This window comes from Prinia subflava (genome assembly GCF_021018805.1).
Source record: "Prinia subflava isolate CZ2003 ecotype Zambia chromosome W unlocalized genomic scaffold, Cam_Psub_1.2 scaffold_22_NEW, whole genome shotgun sequence".
NCBI classification, from domain to species: Eukaryota; Metazoa; Chordata; class Aves; order Passeriformes; family Cisticolidae; genus Prinia; species Prinia subflava.
In genome coordinates, this window is record NW_026960606.1 from 508,481 (window position 1) to 521,454 (window position 12,974).

At 42.9% G+C, this 12,974-nt stretch overlaps 1 protein-coding gene across 8 annotated transcripts in view; it reads right to left on the bottom strand.

Annotated features, from left to right (window-relative positions):
• Positions 1-12,974, bottom strand: part of LOC134564858 (transcription factor RFX3-like) — a 200,054-nt gene that overhangs the window by 42,218 nt on the left and 144,862 nt on the right. For 7 of the 8 annotated variants that reach the window (XM_063424112.1, XM_063424108.1, XM_063424110.1 and 4 more), the window contains one exon: positions 12,379-12,533. In XM_063424112.1, coding sequence (XP_063280182.1) covers positions 12,379-12,533 — 155 coding nt within the window. Of the gene's footprint in view, positions 1-10,893; positions 10,994-12,378; positions 12,534-12,974 lie in introns of all 8 variants that reach the window. The other variant, XM_063424113.1, reaches the window with a different exon arrangement.

A 12,974-nucleotide genomic window follows, 5' to 3' on the forward strand; every position in this document is an offset into this window, starting at 1 on the left:
TGGTCACCCAGAGAGCTTTATGTAGTTTCCATCCTTAGATGTTTTCAAGACATGACAGGGTAAAGCCCTGAACAAACAAGTCTGAATTCAGCATTGACCATGTTTTGAGCAGGATGTTGGACTAAAGATCTCCTGAGGTCCCTCCCAACCTGAATTATTCTTTGATTCTATATTATGTAACAATTATTTAGTTTCTGATTTAACAAAAAAGAATTGACCACTTCACCTAAGATCCCTTAAATAAACTTATGATCAGCAGTGAAAATTCTTTTCGGCATTTCTACAGGTACATCAGTAATTGTAACAACTGCTTCCTGTCTCCTGAAAACTTCCATCACGAATTTTCTGCCATCAATTTTTGCCCAAGTGCTTTTGTTTTTAAAGAGCAAAACCCCACAGGAAATGGTAATTATTGCAATACTTCAGTTTCCTCAGTGTCCTAGGTTGCAATGTAAGATGTGCCCAAAGTATGTATTCTATCACCATCTTCATGAGCTGTTGGAACCAGGTGGGGCAATGTTTCCCTTGCCCCCTCCCTCTGGACTATCTTCTGTTAAAGGGGCATCAATGCCTTGCCTCATGACTCATAGGTAACGCCCTCTGGCAGCTATCTCTGTTTAATGGGCAATCAAGGACCCACTGCATGACTCATAGAATGATATCAGCCCATTGTGAGATGCTCTGCCCAGGGGGAGGAGCCAGGCATTCCCTCCTGGATATAATCTGGGATTTGGGACAACAGAGGAGGCCTAACTCACGGGATCCCCAGAGGACAAGAGCTACCAGACCTTTCTACAGGATCATTGCTTCAACAAGACCGCTTCATCTGGACTGCTACCACCACCCTAACTAACAGGGTGTCAGGTTGCATTCTGACTCTGTCAGAGTGTTTTGTACTATTGCTTTCATTTTATTTTATTTTACATTTTTTTCTCTCCTATTAAATTGTATTTCTGACTTGGAGTCTCTCACTGGTTTTGCTTTCAAACCAGCATACTCAAGTAAGCTTGAAGTACCCTGAACCATTGCCAACACATTTTGCTTTTAGTTCTGAAGAACAAAATGTAATGTGTGATGTTCAACTACAGTATCAATAAGGAATATATAAGAATGTATTAAACAAGCAAGGTAGAATTGCTCGTACTGGAGTGAAAATTTGGTGGTGGTGAATGAATGGTGCTACAGTAATAAAGAAAAAAAAACAGAAATGGGAAATATTACTATCTATAAGTGATTTTTTTTTACTACATCTAAGAAGAAACAGTGTAAGTAAACAGTGGATTTTGTTTATGAGGCAAAACAGCATGTTTGTTACAATAAGAATTAATTGCTCATGGAAGTCACCTAATATGAGAAATGCCCTTTTTCAGCTTGAGTAATTGATGAATCCTGCAAATAAGAACAACTGCTAGCAAAGTTAACTAATATGCTTAAAAAGAAAGAAATATTTTGTTTTTTAAAGCATTATTTTCTTTGTAGTGATAACTGGTTTATGTAACTGTCCCCAAATGTGAACATTCATCTGAAATTTAATTTGCATTTATAAAGCTTCTCAATTAGCTCTATGGAATGGGCTTTTTCTTTTTTTTTCTTTCTTGAGGTTTCCAGGCAAAGAACATTCTTTTTCACTATCAATCATTTAACCCATGTTTCTACATTAACATCTTTGTATGTGCTTGCTAATTAACAAAGCATTCGCTTATGTTAATTTATTACCTGCAGAATAATAAAAAAGCTCTTTCAGATAATTTGCAAAGTGTTACTAAAAACATTAAATGATACAGCAAAAAAGGTTAAAGGGAAAACATATTTTTGGATAAGCCTGCAAAAAGCTTGGGGTTCTCATCTGAAATATTTCTTCTACACAAATAACAAGATTTTGCAGTCTTTCTGGTATTTGTAATTGCTGAAATTGACAGATACAACATGAAAAATATCTTGAACATCTCTGCCTGTAAGAGGAACTCCCAAACAAGTTTGGTGCTATCCATCCTGTCACTCGTGAAGATATAAAAAGGCCACTCTCAGGGGAAAGGATCTATTGCCGTTAATACATAGTGGCTCTGGTCTTTTACTAGAATAATTAGATAATAATAAATTTTACTTCTGACTGAAGTATAAAGTGTTTGGCTTCTTTTTAAACAAAGAAATTTGGCTTTTTCCCACACAGAAGTTTTTCATTTATTTTGTGGACACTCAAATGTTTTCACAAAGATTCCAACTAACCAAATTTTACTTAGAGCTTGTTTTTCAACAACTTTTCTTCACTATTAATTTCTTTTATGGTGTCCTGGTCTGAGGGGAAGTGAGTTTTTTCAAGAGGCTGTGGTCAAACCAATCAGTGGTCAGGTTTGAATGTTGGCATTTTTAGTGGCCACTGAGGGGTTGGACACGCCTCTGAGGACACAAGGGGTTAAAAGCGGGGACTCCCAGAAGGGCTGCCTCTTTTGGGTTCCGGTTTCAGCAGGGAAACATCTCCTCTCCCCTGCCCAGTTTACTAGGCTGGGTGGGGGAGGGGAGCCACGTGGCCGGGCTGAGGGGAACCATGCTGCCGGGCTGAAGTAAGCTGGGGCCCTGGGACAGGAAGAGAGCGGACAGGACTGAAGCTGAGCTGGCCCCATCCAGGATGGAGGGGTGGAAAACTGTGGAGGTGCCTTCCGTCCCCCCTGTCCCCCCCCCCCTCCGGGAGAAGGTGCCCAGCCGCCTGTGGGAGTTGTCGAGCCTGGGAGCCAGAAACTGTTAACCCTTTCTTGGCAGAAGGAAACTTTTTCCCAGACATTGATTCTCATGGCTAGTGGTTTCAGAAGAGAAAGAAAAACAGCCTGGGACCGAGATGATAAAGTTAGAAGATGAAAAGAATCCTAGATGGGCAAAGATTGAAGAGGAGTGGCCTCTGAGCCTCTGAGCTGGACTTTTCTTGCATAATGTTAGCCATAGACTGAACTCAAGTCTCTTTTGAACATAAACTGCATTTGGGTGGATGCAGCTGCCTCTGCTTTTGCTACAGTGACTGGCACTTTAAGAGTGGAGCAAACAGAGGAGAGAGGGGGAGGGTGTGGTGGCACCCTCTGCCCTCAAAGAAGACTTGCTCTTGGAACCCTTGGCCCCAGGGGAAAAATGGGGAAAGCTCGGCATGCAAGCATCCTTAAAAGAGCCCTATATGCAGCTTTGGCCCATGGACAGTGGTGAGAGCACTGGACATAGAAAAGAGAGTGTCACCCTGACAGACTTCTCCAGGTGGTGCCATGGGTGACATGGAAACACATAAAGGGTGGACCTGTGTTTTCTGAGGAGCAGTCTGTGGTGCGAGAGAGGCTCCTCTGTCCCTTGCTGAATTGAAGATTAGTTTTTTTGAGTGGTGATTGTTTGATTTAAAACCCAAGGTTTTGGTCTATGGAGAGTAACATGTAGGGGGTGGAAATTGGGGGAGGAGAAGAAATGTTCTGGGAAGGTTTCATTTCTGTTTTGTGTGTGTGTTTAGAGTTTTCCTTTCTATTTCTGTTCCTATGTAATGTAATAAAGTTTTGTTCTCTGTTTTCAAGTTTTAGGCCTGCTCTGCTCTGTTCTTGACCACATCTCACAGTAGCTCATTAGGAAAAAACATACACTCATAGGTGCATTAACATCTGGCCAGTGCTAACCCATGACATATGGTAATATTAATTAGGAAGTTATGTGGAAGAGTATGTTTCTCCAAATACTGAAAATCAGGAAAAGAACAAATGATGAAACTCAAAAATAGAATTATCAGTTTGCATCCTTATGAAATTAAACACATTTTCCACTTTTTTTTTTTTTTTTTGGCCAGCTGCTGTTGGTACCTTTCTGATTACCCAGAAAAAATGAAACCTGCCTATGCTGGGGTATTTCTACAAAGCAGAGCTTGCAAATATTTTCCTGAGTTGCTTCTTACAGCATAGCTAACAGAGGCAGACAACAGATGCAGTACTAGTGCTAGAAGAGAGAACAGCATTCATCTCCTCAGCAATGGTGTTAATATGTCTGAGTACCACCTCCAACCATTGGAGCAACTATCCCTATAACATCAGAGGCCTCAATCCAGACTGAACTTCTGAGGGAAGATGCAGCTCAGAGTACAGCAAGTGCTTGGAGTCTCTTGCTGTGGCTGGGGCAGAGGGGGGCAGTTTCCTTGCCTGTAGAAGGTGTGCAGTGGAACAGGACCTGTGTTGCCAAGGAAGTGCAGGAAGAGGTCAGCAGACTGTGCAGTATCAGAGAAGGTGAGAAATAGATCTACTGAATCTTTTTCAAGACCCTGCAGCCTGAAGTCTCAGCTGTATTGAAGGAGGATCGGGTGGTCTGTGCTAATTGGATAAGGAAATGGCAAAGGCTGGAAGTCTGTGACTTCTGGAAGCAGAGAGAAGGGTCCCGCTTCTCCAGCATATCTCCAGCAAAGAACAGATGCAGTACTCTCACAGCAGATGAGGGTCTGGGAACTCTGTCCAAGAACTAGTTAAGCCTGAGCCATGCAGCAGCACCAGAAGGACATAACTGATAATAATGGGAGACTCCATGCTATGGGGATTGAGGCCCACATCTACCAACCTGACCTGCTGTGTTGGAAGATTTACAGCTTGCTGGGGGTTGGATCCAGGGTGCTATGGTGATACTGACAAGGTTTGTCCAACCCTCAGATTATTACTCCTTGCAAATCTTCTCGTGGGCACAAATACTGCTAGAGGAGACCTGGAGCATATCAAGTGACTACATGCATCTAGAGGTAATGGTCAAGGGTATGGGGGCCCAGGTAGTTTTCTCATTGGACTTTCCAGTGAAAAGCAAGAGCTTGAAGGGGAATGTAAGTATCCTGTGGGTCAACAGTTGGTTGCCCAGCTGGCAATGACAATCGGTATTTGTATTTTATAACTATGGGGACCCTTCTTTAATGATTGAAGACTATTAGAGATGGGATCCACCTGACCAAGTGAGGCAAAACCATCTTTACCAATAGGCTGGCCAACCTGGTGAGGAGAACTTTAAACTACAAATAACAGGGGAGGGAGATAACCCACAGTCAAGTGAAGGAGTACTGGAATGAGTTGGTAAGCAGGATGTTATGGAAAAGAGAGAGCTTGTAATTGGCAAAACAGGGCTGAAAAGGAGACCCTGCTGGACCAAATTATTACAATCAAGGAAACTTGTCTTACAATTTTTACAAACTGTTTGTGATGTGAAGCTTGGGGGGAGTCTGAGCTGCATTGACCATGAGATGGTGGAGTTGAGTATACTGAGAGGATGGAAAAAGGCAAATGGCAGGATAACAACTCCAAATTTCAGGAGAGCAGACTTTGGCCTGTGCAGAGACCTGCTTGAAAGAATCCCATGGGAGCCAGTCATGGAGAGCACTCTGGATCTAGGAGACCTGTTTGATATTCAAGGATCACCTCCTCCAAGCTCAAGAATGGTTCATCCCAATGAGCGGGAAATCAAGCAAAGGTGACAGGTCTGCATGGATGAAGAAGGAGTTCATGACTAAACTCAAACATGAAAAGGAAGCACACAGGAGCTGCAAAAAGGGGCAAGTGACCCAGGAGGAATGCAGAGACACTGTCCAAGTGTGCAGAAATGGGGTTAGGAATACCAAAGCCCACCTGGAGTTGAAACTGAAGAACAACATTAAGGATTTTTACAGGTACATCAGCAGAAAAAATGAAGACCAGAGACAATGTGGGCCTGGTGCTGAATGAGGGCAGGGAACCTAATGACAAAGGCTGAGGTACAGGATGCCTTCTACACTTGAGTTTTTATTGGTACAGACTACCTTCAGGAATCTGAAGCCTCTGAGACCAGAGGAAAAGTCTGCAGTAAGGAAGAATTCTCCTCAATAGAGGATGACCCAGGTAGGGAAACATTTAAAAAATTGGAGAGGCATAAGTCCCTGGACCTGATTGGATGCATCCATGAGTGCTAAGGGAGCTGGCTGATTTTACTGCGAGCCTACTCTCAATTATCTTTGAATGGTCATGGTGATCAGGGAAAGTTCATGAGGGCTAGAAGAAAGCAAATAACCATGTCCCTAAGCATCACACCTATGTCTTTTAAATATCTTTTAAAACTGATCAGAACTTGTGGGTCCCTAAGCCCTCAAAGCAGATTCCGAGGGTACTCTGCTATGTGTCCCTTAATAGCTTAGTTTGCCTTCCTAAAGTCCAGTGTAGGAACTCTGCTGACATTTTTTTCTCACTACACTGAAAATTTTAAACTCAAACATTCTATGACCATGGAATCATTAAGATCATTGAGTCCAACTGTTGATCACTATGGGCAGGACAGCCACCAACCATCACATCTCCCAGGCAGTCCTTCTCTAGTCACAAACAACAAGTCTAGGAGAGCGTCTTTCCTAGTTGGCTCACAGAGTACTTGTGATGAGAAGTTACCTCCCACAAACTTCAAGACTTCCCAAGGCCTGCTCGTCACAGCAGGATGATTTTCCCAGTTGATGTCTGGGAAGTTGGAATCTCTCATAAGCACATGGGTTACTGATCCAGAAATTTCTCCTAATTGCTTACAGAATAACTCATCACTGCTTACAGCCTGGCTGGGCAATCAGTAATAAACACCCACTATAATATCTCCTTTTTTTTCCATCCCCTTAAGCCTCACTCAGAGGCTCTCCACCATCACTGCCAACTGTAAGGGCTGTGCAATCAAACCTCTTCTTTATGTATAGTGCCACACCTCCATCTCACCTGCCCTGCCTATCCCTCCTAAACAGCCTGTAGCCCTCCATCCCAGCACTCCAGTTGTGGGACTCATTCCACCTAGCAAATATAGCACTACCTGCTACATCAGTTAGACATACACAAGTCTGTGGGACTTGATGGGATCCACCCAAGGTGGAATGTTTTGGAGCAGATCACCCCTACAAAGAGGGGTCTGGACAGGCTGAATTAATGGGCTGAGGTGAATTGTATAAGGTTCATGAAGGCCAAGTGCCAGGTCCTGCACCTGGGTCACAACAACCCCATGCAGCACTACAGGCTTGGAGAAAAGCCGGTGGAAAGTGGCCCAGTGAAAAATCACCTGGAGATGTTGGTCAATAGCCAGCTGCACATGAGCCATCAGTGTGCCCAGATGGCCAAGAAGGCCATGTATCAGAAACAGTGTGGCCAGTAGGACCAGGGAAGTAATTGTCCCTCTCTACTGGGCACTGGTGAGGCCACAACTTGAGTACCGTGTCCAGTTCTGGACCCCTCACTACAGGAAGGACACTGAGGTGCTGGAGCAAGTCCATAGAAGGACAAGGAAGCTGGTGAAGGGTCTAGAGAGTAGGTCATATGAGGAGTGACTGAGGGAGCTGGGGTTGTTTATCCTGGAGAAAAGGAGGCTCAGGCGTGATCTTATCACTCTTCACTGTTGCCATGAGGTTTTTTCCTGGTTTGCCGAGCGTTCATATTAAAGAAGAAATGTGCAGTTTCTCGCACTCGTAAATGTAAACACAGGACCATGTTTTGTAAACACTGCCCTTGTTATGAATTCCTTCTCAAGGAGAAGGGGAGGTTGAATGACAGCCTCCTTGGCCAATCTGGTGGGGAGGTGGGAATTCCATCCTCCAATCCACAGGCCTCATAGGAAATGTATGAGTGGGTTTTTGTAAATAGTCTCTTCCTGCCCTGCATGCTCTGCTGAACCCAGAACTGTGTCCCCAGTCTCATTTCCGGTCAGGCCCCGCAGTGATATTCACAACTACTTGAAAGGAGGTTGTGGTGAGGTGGAGCTTGGCCTCTTCTCCCAGGCAACTAGCGACAGGATGAGAGGACATAGCCTCAAGCTGCACTAGGACAGGTTCAGGCTGGACATCAAGAGGAATTTCTTCACAGAAAGGGTTGTTAAACATTGGAATGGACTGCCCAGGGAGGTGATGGAGTCACCATCCCTGGAGGTTTTCAAAAAACAACTGGACATGACAGTGCTATGGTGTAGTTGACAAGGTGGTAATTAATTAAAGGTTGGACTCGGTTTTAAAGGTCTTTTCCAACCTAAATGATTCTGTGATTCTGTAATAATATTGATAACACACAGATTTTTTGGGTTTTCCTAAGTAGAGCTTGCCCTAAGTCAAGGACTTTTCAGTATTTCATCCTCTGCTAGTGAGGTGCACAAAAAGCTGGGAGAGAGCATGACTGAGACAGGAGACCTGAACTGGCCAAATAGATATTTCACACCATAGAACGTCATGCCCAGGATATAAACTGGGGGGAATTAGCTGGAAGTGATCAATCGCTGCTCAGGGACAGGCTGGGCATCGGTCAACAGGTGGAGAGCACTTGTGTTGTGCATCACTTGTATTTCTTAGATTTTATTTCTCTCTCTCCTTTACATTACAATTATTATTATTGTTAGTATCATCATTACCAATATTAGTATTATTATATTTTAATTTGCTTCAATTTTTAAGTTGTTCTTATCTCAACCCATAAGTTTTAGTCTTTTTTTCCTGATTTTCCATGCAACTAGTGAGGGAGGGAGCGTCTGTGTGGTACTTATTTGCCAGATGGGGTTAAACCACAACACCATCTAACAGTGGCCAGAATATTTTGAGGGACTGTATCAAAGGCCTTACATAAGTCCAGGTAGATGACATCTGTAGCTCTCTCCTTTTCCACTGATGCAGTCACTCCATCGTACAAGGCCACTAGATTAGTCAGACACGATTTGTCCTTGGTGAAGCCATGTAAGCTGTATCTAATGTCCCCTCTGTCATCGATGTAGCTTCCAGGAAGATCTGCTCTGTTAAGGAAACTACCCAGTCTGACCATTTATGAGACTCCTTGGAGGCACCAGCTCAGGCTGTTTCTGTGTTGCTGTGCAATGAATAAATTGCTTTATGGAACAAGACATCTGAGACTGCTATGGGAAACCTGGGGTCAAACCAGTAAGGAAACCTGGTCTGACTGCATGTGAGTGGGGTGTGCAGGGGCTCCCTTTAGCTCACTGGAGCCGCTGCTGCGAAGAGGCTTCGGTCCCAGCAGTTAAAGTCTGGCGTTTGGAGTGTGACTGCCAGAGACTCTCCTGAATGGTAAGACTGGGAAGTTACCTTTACATGCTCCATGATCTTACAGGTAACAGGTGAGGCCAACTGGTCAGTAGTTCCCAGAATCCTTGTTTTTACACTTTTTAAAAATGGGTGCAATGTTTCCCTTTTTCCAGTCACTGGTGATGCAGTTGGACTGTCAGGACTTCTTAAATGTAATGGAGAACACCTTGTGAACTACAGCAGTTCCTTCAGGACCCTGGCATGCATCTTGTTAGGTCATGGACTCATAGAACTATTTAGGTTGCAAAAGATCTCTAAGATCATTGAGTCCAACCTTTAACCTAACACTGCCAAGTCCACCATTGAACCATGTTCCTAAGTGCCACAGCTATGTCTTTTAAATACCTCCAGGGATGGTGACTCTAATGCTTGACAACCCTTTCAGTGAAGAAATTTTTTCTAATATCCACTCCTAACCTCTCCTGGTGCATCATGAGGCCATTTCCTCTTGTCCTATCATTTGTTACTAGGGAGTAGAGACCCCCTACCCTGCTGAAAGCTCCTTTCAGGTAGTTGTAAAGAGACATAAGGTCTCCCCTGAGCCTCCTTTTCCCCACACTCCAGTTCCCTCAGCCACTCCTCATAAGACTTGTGCTCCAGACCCTTCACCAGCTTTGTTGCCTGTTTTTGGACATGCTTCAGTACCTCAATATCTTCCTTGAAGTGAGGGGCCCAGAAGTGAACACAATATGAGGTGCAGCCTCATCAGTGCCAAATACAGGGGAACAATCACTTCCCTGGTCCTGCTGGCCCCACTATTTTCTGACACAAGCTAGGATGTCTTTGGCCTTATTGGTCACCTGGACACACTGCTGGCCCATATTCTCCCCACATAAACTCATGACATCTTTGTAGTCCTCCTGAGTTTCCTGTCCCTCCTTCCAAAGGTCATAAACTCTCCTTTTTTTCCCCCCTGAGTTCCAGCCAAAGTTCTCTGTTCAGCCAGGCCAGTCATCTTCCCCGCCAGCTCATCTTTCAACATGTGGGGACAGCCTGCTCCTGCACCTTTAGAATTTCCTTCTTGAAGAATGTCCAGCCTTCCTGGACTCCTTAGCCCTTCAGGACTGCCTCCCAAAGGGCTCTCTCAACCAGTCTCCTAAACAGGCCAGTTTGCTCTCTGAAAGTCCAAGGCAGCAGTTCTGTTGCCATCCCTCCTTACTTGTCTGAGAATCAAAAACTGTCATTACATGATTGCTTTGCCTAAGACATCACCCAGCAGTCCATTACTGTTCACATACAACAGGTCCAGCGGGGCACCTTCCTGAGTTGGCTCACCAGCTGTGTCAGGAAGTTCTCTTGTACACACTCCAGGAATGTCCTAGACTGTTTCCTCTCTGCTGTGTTGTATTTTCAGCAGACATCTGATAAGTTGGTCTCCCATGAGAACAAGGGCTAGTGATTATTAAGACTTCTCCCAGCTGTTTATAGAATATTTCATATGCCTCTTCATCCTGGTTGAGTGGTCTATAACAGACTCCCACCATATCTGTCTTGTTGGCCTTGTCCCTGATTCTTGAGTAAACACTCAACCCTACAGACACCACCATTAAGCTCCAGACAATTGAGACAGTCCCTAACATACAGGGATACCCTACCATCTCTCCCTCCTCGCCTGTCCCTTCTGAAGAGTTTATAGCCATCCATTACAGCACTCCAGTCATGTGAGTCATCCCACCATGTTTCTGTGACGACGACTATGTCATAGTTTTCCTGCTGCACAATGGCTTCCAGCTCCTCCTCTCATCCCATGGACTGGTGTATGCTCAGGTTCCTCAGGTGATCACAAACCTGATCTTCTCCCATGATGGGAGGGACTTCTTTCTCCCAGTCCCTACCTTGAAATTCAGGGTCTTGAAAGATGTGGGAAGAGAGATTGCCGATGTCAGGGTGGTCCCCCAGGAGGATCAGAGCCTGCGAGTGTGATGCTTCCTGTAGCTGAAGCAAGAACACTTCATCAACAGGCTCCCCTTGACTGGGCAGCCTGTAGCAAACATCAACCACGAGGTTTCCTTTGTTGGCTTTTCCCTTATTTTTACCCAAAATGTCTCAACCCATTCAGCACTTGTTTTCAAAGACAGCTCTCTCCAGTCAATCCATTTTTTTACATAGAGGGCAACCCCTCCACCCCTTCTTCCTTGCCTGTGCTTTCTGAACAGTTTATAGCCATTGATTGCAGCGTTTCAGTTGTTCGATTTGTCCCACTAAGTTTCAGTGATGGTATTAAATCATGGCTTTCCAGGTGCACAGAGGCTTCCATCTTTTCCTGTCTGTTATCCATCCTGCATGCATTGCTACAGAGACACTTCAGTGGACCTATCAATCTTGTCACCTTTTTAGAGGAACACAACCTAATTCCTTTGTGGCATTTCACAGATGTCTCCCTGTTGGTTCCTAATATTTCTTTTATAATTTCTTTTAATATTATATTATATATTTTATATATATATATATGTAATTATAATTACTTTTCAAGATTTAACACAACATACAAACCATTCAATAAATGTTTTTAAAAAGAATTTATCCTTCCTGGAAAACAATTTAAAAATAATTTACTACCAAAAGCAGCCATTAAAAAATACCATGCTTGAGCAATGATGGATGCTATAAACTCAGCTTTGAAAAGAATGCTCTATTCCTGATAATGATCAGTTTGCCATAATATTAGAATCAATTGATGAGTCCTTCATACTGGAAATAGAAAATAAACTATAATAGACTGGAACAATAAACAAGTCTTAAGATGTTTGATAGTGTTAGGTTGGTTTACTAGGTATCAAAACTGATAAGGTTTTAGCAGCCACTGATAATACATTAATGTTTACTTATCCAAAAATAAAATGACAAAGCATATACATTTTACTTTTTTTAACAACTAGAACTTTTATATAAAAAACTCAAACTAAAGCCTACTGAAGTCAACAGAAAGACTGTCTTGACATTATTGGACTCATGCTCAGGGCCATAGTGCATTCACAGCTGTCAGTTAGACTAGATCTAGTATATAAAGTAAGCCATTTTTATCTGTAATAAAAACGTAGAATTTGCAGTTTAAAAAAAGGCATAATTCATAAGAAAATATATTCTTAAAAAATCTACAGACTTTCCTAAATACAATGAAACATCCACTCTGCTTTTCTTTAAATACAATGCTTACATCAGCTCCAGTACACCTTTCTACTCAACAGAGTTAAGGATAGATCACACACACTATGTTTAGATCCTTTGAAATCAATCCCAAACGTTTCACATGAGGCACAAAAATCTCACCACATAAAGCAAAAGACAGTCTTATGAAATGTTATCTGTGTTAAACTTACTAGGAATAGGTCTAAGGACATCTGGAATGAGAATCTCCACCAAAGCCTGGTACATCACATGGTCGCAGTTACCCATCCATTTCAGAATAGACTCATTTTTGCACAGAGTAATTAGTTTTCCTTTTGGAAGTCGACTTTCTATTTCACTCAGATTGCTGTTGTGAATGAACGGAACAAATGGAAATGCATTTAAATACAGATAAGAAAAGTACAATGGATTTTGAAATAGATTATTTAATGAAAACCTTTTAGATGTCTGTTACATCCAATTGAACTTTAACTTCATCATATGAAACTGGGGGAAAAAATGGCCTCCAAAGTTCTGCTCCAGACCATAAATAATGTAGAGGTATGATAAAAATGATCCTTGCAATTTAAACAGACCAGACAATATATTGTGAAAAGATACTTTGAATTTAGTAATCCAAATGAAAAAATAGATGTATGCAATCATCTCAAGGCTTCAGTTTGACATATATCAACACCCGATATATCAAATAGCAGACAACACAAATTTAACCTTGTAAGAGATGGTCCAAAGATCCCTCATCTGCCTGACAACTGTCGAACAAGGACAGAGGCTGAACCCCCCCAGG